Source organism: Salvia miltiorrhiza, chromosome 2 (assembly GCF_028751815.1).
Source record: "Salvia miltiorrhiza cultivar Shanhuang (shh) chromosome 2, IMPLAD_Smil_shh, whole genome shotgun sequence".
Classification (NCBI taxonomy): domain Eukaryota; kingdom Viridiplantae; phylum Streptophyta; class Magnoliopsida; order Lamiales; family Lamiaceae; genus Salvia; species Salvia miltiorrhiza.
In genome coordinates, this window is record NC_080388.1 from 42,883,825 (window position 1) to 42,892,980 (window position 9,156).

At 39.2% G+C, this 9,156-nt stretch overlaps 2 protein-coding genes across 3 annotated transcripts; one reads left to right on the plus strand and one right to left on the minus strand.

Moving 5' to 3' along the window:
* LOC131013556 (GDSL esterase/lipase At5g45670-like) lies at positions 1-2,144 on the minus strand. Its single transcript, XM_057941679.1, has 5 exons — positions 1,771-2,144; positions 1,239-1,363; positions 902-1,147; positions 559-814; positions 1-488 (listed from the first exon to the last, which is right to left on the minus strand). Exons 1-5 carry the CDS (start codon positions 2,009-2,011, stop codon positions 265-267), a joined length of 1,092 nt encoding a protein of 363 aa, XP_057797662.1. The 5' UTR covers positions 2,012-2,144; the 3' UTR covers positions 1-264.
* A 475-nt stretch (positions 2,145-2,619) lies between these two features.
* LOC131013557 (uncharacterized) lies at positions 2,620-5,686 on the plus strand. Of its 2 annotated transcripts, XR_009097728.1 has the most exons (3): positions 2,620-3,372; positions 4,987-5,241; positions 5,347-5,686. XR_009097728.1 is itself a non-coding variant. In XM_057941680.1 (2 exons), exon 1 carries the CDS (start codon positions 2,797-2,799, stop codon positions 3,367-3,369), a length of 573 nt encoding a protein of 190 aa, XP_057797663.1. In that variant the 5' UTR covers positions 2,620-2,796; the 3' UTR covers positions 3,370-3,372; positions 5,347-5,686. The 2 variants fall into 2 exon arrangements, 1 of the variants encoding a protein (XP_057797663.1); XM_057941680.1 differs by lacking the exon at positions 4,987-5,241.
* Positions 5,687-9,156: the final 3,470 nt, after the last annotated feature.

Here is a 9,156-nt window from a genome sequence, read left to right on the forward strand (position 1 = left end):
AGTACTAATTTAGATGATGGTTAATTTTTTTTCCCATTAATTCCATCTTAATAAACAGTTACACAAAAACTATAACATAATAATCAGCACAATCGTTTCAAGAAAATACCAAAACACAACCACGAAAACACTCTCTAGTGCAGAAGAAATCGCAACTCAAAAACACAACCCAAAGAAGAAGACAAAAAAAAAAAAAACAAACAGAAAAAGCACACGTATTATCAAAATATGAGTAGATCTTTGATCTTCATTTCCTCCACATTTTCATAGCTGCGCCAAGCGACGAATATCGAAGGGATATGCATCAGATGCCTTCTGAGCACTATACGAACGTCTCCCGACGATCGTATTCGCTGCCTCCGTAGGGTGGAATGCATCCCAAAACACATACTCGTTTCTGTTACTGCACGGAGTCTGCCCCGGCAGGCATGTGATCTGCCCGTTGTTCCTCCCAACCCCGCAACACCCCCTGTTTGTCACGCGGAAACCTGCACCAATTTATAAATTGATGTCAGAGCTAGGTCTTATTTCAAGTTATAAATAATATTGAGGAATTACCGAAACTGGATGGGCTCTGGATGAGATCCTGGAAGATTCCGTATGCGTCGATGTAGATGAACTTGGCCGCGGGTGTGTTCCGATTGAGCGTGTCGACCAATCCCCTGAGCTTGGTGTTGAATATCTGGTTGGCGTCGTTGATCCGCTTCACGCACGTCGATCCGTCGGCGCTGTTCTGCGCCAGCGCGTTCGGGCTGCACCCGATCTGCCCGATCCCGATCAGTACGAACTTCCTCGCCCCGTAGTTGTAGAGGTTCTACGTCAAAAAAAGGTAAGCAATCAAAAACTACAAAATTAATCAAATTAGGCTATTTCGAGCAGAATCAGCAAATGGCGGCCCTACCGTCAACTGTTGGGTATACTGTTGGATCAAAACGTCGGCGTATTGCTGCGGCGAGTAGCGCTGGCTGGTGGAGTAGTAGAGGGGCATGAAGTAGTTGTTTAGGTAGTCGTTGCTGCCCAATCCGACGGAATATATGCATTTGCTCAGATAATTCGCGGCGGAGGCTTGGTCGCCCAGAATGTTCACCACCTGTTGCACGGTGTTCCGGTAGTTGTTGACTTGTCCAGTGAAATCAATTCTTCCACCCTATTCACAACATTTAATCACAATTAATGGTTAGATGGTTTGAAAGAAACAATTAAATGATGTTTTTCTATAATATTAAGCAGACGAGTACCAATTGCCGGCCAGTTTCTGATCGAATCCCGGCTGCAGCCGACGCGTAGTTCACTCCCCGGAGTATTTGTTGGCCGCGGGCGGCGGCGTACGGCGGAATGTAGTCATCAAAGCCTAGTAATTCAGCTGTAGTAACAAAAAATAAGTCATCCTTAATTAGTTTAGATAAAATGTAAAATCTGTTTTTAACGTATGAGTTAAACGTTAGGTCGGGTCAAATGACTAATCTCTAATGATTACGCTACTATAAATTAAATACAAGCATCATATACTAATACTCTCTCCGTTCACCAAAAATATGTCACTTTACTTTCGGCACGAGTTTTAATAAAATGTGAGTAAAGTTGGTAGTGGAGTAAAAGTCTCATTTTAAATGTGAATAAAGTTGTGTGGACCCTACAACTAAAAATAAATGTGACATATTTTTTATGGACGAACGAAAAAGGAAATTGTGACATATCTTTGGATATCATCGAGATCAAAAAAAGAAAAAGAAAAAGTTGGACATAGAGAAAGAGATAGAAGGAGCTTACCCACAACATCGACCGTGGTTTTGCCATTGGAAAACCGGCCGGTTGGGCCGTTGGGAAAATCGATTCCGTAAGGCAAGTAATTAGCCTTAGCCAATGACTGAATGTTGTTGTTGTTGCCATTATCCACCAATGAATCACCAAATATAAAGAGGCATGGAACTTGGGGCTCCGCTGCCACGGCCAGCACCATCGCCGCCACGGCCCACGCCGCTGCCCATCTCCTAACTCCACTGGACTCCATTCAATTTGCGTACCAAAATGTAGTAAGAATGGAAGTGCAAAAAATTATGAGAAATGAAAGACAATGTTGATTTAGAAGGTGTGAGTGTTTTAAGGCATGAAGAAAGTAGCTACTTATATAGAGATTTTGAGCAAGCAGGATTGGAAAGTGAGGAGTGGCTGGATTTACGCTGTTGTGCATTTGGAAATGCAGTTGGTTCGATTCGGTGCATTGATTGCACGCGCATCTGATTTTCTGCCGAGGCTACGACTTCCGCCCATCCCATTCAAGTTTTAAATCAGTGAATATTTATTATAGATATTTGGTGTATTTTGGCTTTTTGTTGTATTTGAGACTAGTTATAATTATGAACCTATAAATTAACTCGTTACTCATCTTAACTTTATTAGTACTATGTTTTTAGCTCTATAACTTTATAAACATTGTAGTTAAGAAAATACTTAGATAGAAAACTACGTATTATGCACCAATATACTCCCTCCGTCCCACGAGTCTTGACACGTTTTTCTTTTTGGGCCGTCCCACGAGTCTTGACACGTTTCCTTTTTGGGTAATAATTAGGAAAAAATTAGGGGTCTTAATTGTGCTTAAGTTATTCTAATAAACGCGTGTAAAAAAAAAGGCAATAGTTGGAAGCCTCATTTCTCCTCTGTCCTCATTTTGAGATCCTTGCCTCAAACCCTAGTATTCCGCCTCTCTCTCTCTCTCTCTCTCAGCAAATCACCACCTTCAATTGCCTCAAACCTCCGACTAACTTCAGCCGCCACCGTCGACGACGGCCGCCCATGGAATCCATGCCGCCTTCGGATGAGAATGGTTGGGTGAATCCTCGTCGGCCCTTAAATCGCCCTCCCGTTGATTTAATCCTTAAGAATCTCCGACCTCCACCTCGTAATCCCTCTCCGATCTCCACCTCAAAGTCGAAAGAAACTCCGATCCCCACCTCCAAGACCGAAGAAACTCCGATCTGTATGTTTTCGCCGTATCCCTCTTCGATCTCCACTAATCACCCGAGATATGGCCGTCTCCGCCGCCCCCCCACCGCGATGACCGACGAGAGCGGAGGGCTCGCCGGCGGCGGACGGCTCGTCGATGGCAGAGATCTCTGTAAATCTGCCGGTGGATCTCTCAGTAAATCTTCCACCGATCCTTACTGGATTCGTGGTGGATCTTATGGCTGGAGCGCCGATTTTGATTGGGAATCCGACGATGATATGTCTTCGATGGAAAATGAGGAAGACTTGGTGGATCCTTACTTTCCTTTCCCGAAGGAAGGTGAGACCTGGGATGCGGCCGTCGAAGAGGCTGAGCGGCAGATGAAGGAGGAGGGTTTGTATTCTGTTGGTATTGCTGATTGATGGGTAATTTCTGATGGTCAATTTTGGTGAGATCTTTCAATATCTGCCTCTAATATCCTTTATTTTGGTGGCTGTGGTGTTCGTATTGCTTGTGTTGGTATTGCTGATTGATGATGATAATATTCTCTTTGGTATCTGCTCTGTTGGTATTGCTGATTGTTGTTGATAACCCACTGTGCTGGGTTTTGCTTCTGTTTGGAAATTGGTTTTATGGCTGATAGTTGTTCCATATCTGCTCTGTTGGTATTGTTTGCTTGTGTTTGGGTAAACATGAATGCATAATTGAAAGCATAATCTAATTTACATACAACTTGTGCTTGTGAATTGATATGATCACTGTACTTTACAAAAAGACTCATTTCACCCCTAAATTTGAAATGAGTCAGTGGACTTTACAAAAAGACTAATTTCATCCCTAAAACTGAACTGAGTCACTGCACTTTACAAAAAAGACTCATTTTCCACAAAAAACTGAAGTGAGTCACTGGACTTTACAAAAAGACTATCATTTTCTCCCTAAAACTTGTTTACAAACCTAGAATGGCCATTATTTCAACCATCTCTTCGTTGCATCCAGCTTCTTTAAGGTAATCAAGGCATTGAATCACCAATTCCATAGGTACCTCCAAATTCTTGGGTAGTTGATCTGCTCTAATCAATGCTCCTTTTCCCATATGTGGGATTTTATAGGAGTTTTGCCCTCTTATCTTCATGATTTCAATCATGCATCCCTGTAAACTTAGAAAAACATTATTCAATGTGTTAGCTTCAAGCTTGTTGAAAGAGTTGATAACTGCATGAATAAGTTCATCCACTGTGTTAGCTGATGTCTCCACTTGTAATGATTGAATGGCCCTAAACCACCCTAAATCATTAACATTACAGTCAGGGGAATTTGGTGGCTGCTGTACTATCCTGATATTGAACCCATTTTTCGTTGCAGCGGCCCTGAATTCTTCATCATTGTCATTGATGTGCGGTCTAGCATTGTATTGTTGGATGTATATGTCTTTACTTGCACCCGCTGGCCATATATCCATGATGGCTGGCACAAGCTGAAATTAAGGCAATTATGTGAACATATATAATCATTATGTGATGCATTTATGTGTAATAAATGCAGAGAATTGATTAAGAACAGATACACTCTGCCTTTAGTGCACAAAACTGAATCTAGAACAGATACACACTTCAATATGCATTAAAAACTGATTAAGAACAGATCAACACTTGGTACGAGGGGTACTTAGTCTATGATGATGAGGAATACTCATTCTGAGACCTCTAAAAACAATAAATTCATGTTATCAATAACATGAAGCTACCTTGTCGATGAAACATCTCCTCATGACTTCTCTTGTGATTGAATCGATGGGTTTGGTCTCTAAAGTTCCCGCTTCTCTGTTTCTGCTTTTTCTTTTTGCTGGTACGTGCTCTATAAATGGAAAAATACCAATTCTTCCATTAAACAGCACCAATCCAGTTGCTGAAATTAGTGGTCTTGATACGGCGCAGATGAACATGATTTTTTTAATGAAATTCTTGCTCCTACATGTTCTGTGTGGGTCTACTTCTTCTGGAGCCATGTAAAATCGTTTGCTGCCTTGTGTGATGTAGAACCATTTTTCGTCAATATGCACGGTGTTGTGCATATTGCGAAATCTGAATACGTCAAGGATTCTATCAAGCTCTAAAGCTCCAAGGGCAAACCTCAACCTTAACAGCTTGTTGGGGGCTGTTAAGTTGGGTTTTATGGCTGATGTGTGAGTTCGAATTGCTCCAGTGCGCACCCATCTGCCCACTGTACTCTTGCTTTGTCCTAAACCCTTTGCTAAAGTTCGTATACTGCCTCTCTTTGATAACTGTATACTGGTAAGTAGATTAGTGTCAAGAATCAACACCTTTTTCTTTTTAAAATTTAGCTTTCCACTTTGAAGATGAATCACTCCACCATTTTGTCTTTGTTTTTTTTTGCAGCTTCCCATAGCCGGTAAACAGTTGAACGGGAGATCGAGAATTTCTCGATGGCTTGATGCTTCTTTCCACGAAGGGGCTTCCCATTCACACTTCCTTCAAGAAGATATTGCACAATTTCATTTCTTTTTGGGGTGGATAGATCCTTGATCACCACCATTTTTGCCTCGTTTGAAACTGAAATTGTTGAAGCTCCACTTTGAAGGGTACTTGCTGTCCGATTCTTATTTATAGAATAGGATTTTAATTTTTGGTGGGAAGTTCAAAATTTTTAGCTTTGGAGCGGAAATTATGTATGTTGGCAGACTTTCACTTTAATGAAATGAAGTTTTTGATATGCATATCCACTTGTGTCGGATGAATCATCATTTTGACTGTTTTTTGCTTTTTTTTAATTATGTTTGCCGAAATGGTAAAAAAAAAAAAAAAAAAAAACAGTAAATAAATAAAAACGTAAATTTAATTTAAATTATATTCAGCTAATTAAAAATAATTTTGAAAAAGAAATTAAAAAGGAATTAAAAAAACAAGTCTAATTATCTAATCACTTTTCTACTTTATTACCTACACACTTAACACACTAATCTACAATTCCTTAATTCCCGTGCCGAAGTCAAACGCGTCAAGACTGGGGGGACGGAGGGAGTACAAGGAAAACGAGTAAATTACACGTGTTGTATGCATAAACTATAAAGCCCAACAAAGGTTTATGTATATGTGGGCCTGTTCGATTATAATTTCCGAAAGAAGAATTAATAAGCTTGATGTAACACGTAGTACCATTTCATATATGGGTGATTCTATTCATAACCCCCATTTTACTCCTTATAGCCATCTTTTTTAAAATATTAATAATAATTAATTAAAAATTTACTATTTTACCCTATATTATAAAAACTCCAAATTACATTAAAATTCTAAATTTTATAGCCCCCGTTATATTTGACCTGATTTCATCTGCTCACACATTAAACTGGAATTGATTTTGAGATTATCTAGAAATATTCAAACAGTTTCAAATAGAAAAAAGGTAAAAGATTCAATTATAAATCTTATTCTTATATGGAGAAAATATCACGTCCTAATTCATCAGACTTGGAAATCATCACAATAAGTTTGAACAATAGAAATTGGTGGAGTGGGTGATTGATTTCCAAGTTTTCATATACAGTACCCCTGCTTCTGCATCACAAGAATCTCTCGTAAAATCCTACCCCAATTCTACGTTCTCGCCGGCAGATACATCAAGAAGGATCAGTCCATCGATTGCAGCGACTAGGGCGCAGAGTTCGTCGAAGCAGAAGCCCCCGACGACGGACTCGCCGACATCATCGGGAAAGCCAATCACCTCAACGATCTCCTCCTACGGCCATCCTACCAAGCCGACGGAGCAATGAATCCGCTCCTCTCCGTTAAGATCACGTCTATTAGCGGCGGCGGGTTCGTGATTGGTCTGAGCGTGTCACATAGAATCTCCGACACTGCCTCCATGGCCACGTTTCTCACCGCTTGCTTCTGCGCCGCCTTCACACACCCGCTGTCGTCGAGGATGTACTCCATTAATTTGGGGGGTTATACAATATAGGGTAAAATAGTAAAATTTTATTTAATTATTATTAATATTTTTAAAAGGGGCTGCAAGGAGTAAAATGGGGGCTATGAATAGAATCACCCTTCATATATAACTAGTAACATTATCGCCCTACGAAACATGGGAGTCGTTACAATTACATAAAATAGTAAAAAATAATTAAAATTAAATTATATATAATAATTAATTAATTATTAGTAATTGTTTACTTGCAAGTTCTATAAGATGGAAACTGTTACTTGTTGCAATCTTTTCAAGAGACACGTTGATCTTTCGGTCGAAGAAGCTTGGTGCAACTCCTGTATTTTGAGAGGAGACAAATGACCATCTCTTCCTTACATGTGGGAAATCTGAACTGATCTGGGACTGGTATGCTATTCAAAAATGCATTGGCATCAGCACGGCAAGACCAAAAGGAGTGGTGCAGCATTTCTTGATGTTCAGCCATCTGGGAAGATGTAAGAGAAGCAATAAAATTCTCAAGGCCTTATGGATGTGTACTGTTTGGCTTATCTGGAAGAAAAGGAATGAGAGTAGATTTGATGGAAAGGTTTGGGAGGTGAAAAATCTGGTTTTGGAAGCGAAAGGAAGACTTTGGAGCTGGATTAAATCTTACAATTTGTTTGTGGTGGACTGTAGTTTCGAGACTTGGTGCTCTCCGATTTTTTCTCTTTCTTCTTGTATTAACTTTTAGGTACTTCTGGTACCAGCTTCATGCTTAATGAAATTTTCTTTCATGATCAAAAAAAAAAAAGATGGAAACTGTTACTTGATGTTATTAGTAATTGTTTACTTGCAAGTTGTATAAAATATTAATTATTTCCTCTGTCCCTCAAAAATTTGTCCCAAAAGAAATGACACATATTTTAATAAAGAGATGGAAACTGTTACTTGATGGTGGGGTAATGTGCTAAAATAGTATTTAAAGGGTTGTTAGTTGATGGTGTGACCATGTACAAAAATAGAAAGTAAGTAGATTGGGGCAAACTTTTTGGGACTGCAGGAGTAAGAAGTTAAATTATTCATTTGTAATAATCAAGAAATAGTATCTTTAATGCATTATAAAAATATATATTGCTTTATAGCATTATATTATGTAACAGCCCGGCTCCAGACTTGACGGTTGTCTCCACAGACCAACACGAGTCTTTTCTAGCGTGTTTTGTCCTCACTCACACGCTCCCTGAGAAACTTCCTAGGGGGTCATCTATCCTAGAATTGCTCCAAGCCAAACACGCTTAACCTTGGAGTTTCTTCCATGTGGGCACCAGAAAATAAGATGCACCTTGTTCATATGAGTAGCACCTATCAAATCATTTAAGCTCTCCTCGAATATGCAGTCTCATACCTGCATATTCTCAGAATCCCTCTCGCTCGGGTGTGTTTCGGTTCATCTCTGCGCCCCTCTGCTTGGAAGTCTTAATCGAAACCGCTCATTGTCTGTGCCTCTTTTTGCACCGGCGATCACTCCGCACTTCGTCCCCGGGCGTCACATATTATCATTATTATTTTTTATGCATGCATGTGTTATATTTATATTGATCAATATTATTTTGATTACATTACAAAGTTTGTCAACCTAAATAAGCTTCAATATTACTCCCTCTGTCCGCTAATTCAAGGCCTAGGAGGCAAAACACGAGTTTTAAGAAAAAGTGTATTTTTATTAGTTGAGTGGAGAAAGGGACTCATAAAGTGTATTGTTTATTAGTTGAGTGGAGAATAAGTATATTGTTTATTGGGACCCACCAATTAAAAAATGAATAAAAAGTTACTAAAAATAAATAGGCCTTGAGTTGGTGGACGGACTAAAAAGGCAAGTAGGCCTTGAATTAGTGGACGGAGGGAGTACATAATTTCGTTCTTCCGTTTATCAGTAGTTTGTCATCTTGCCTTTATTTAATATATCAATGAATGAAAAAAAGTACTTATGAATAATTTTGTCGTCTCTCTTTTGCTAAAAAATACTCCCTCCGTCCCATTACAAATATCTCATCGTTTTTTGACACGAATATTAAGAAAATGTGTAGAAAGTAGATAAAGTGGATTGATGGAAATTGTTTAAATATTAAATATAAAAAGAGAATATATTGCCAAAAAAAGAATGAGACATTTTTAATGAAACATCCCATTATGAAAAGTGGGACATTTGTAATGGGACGGAGGGAATAATAAAAGTTGAGGCATGTGACATTACGTCTACCTATCATAAAAGATGTACA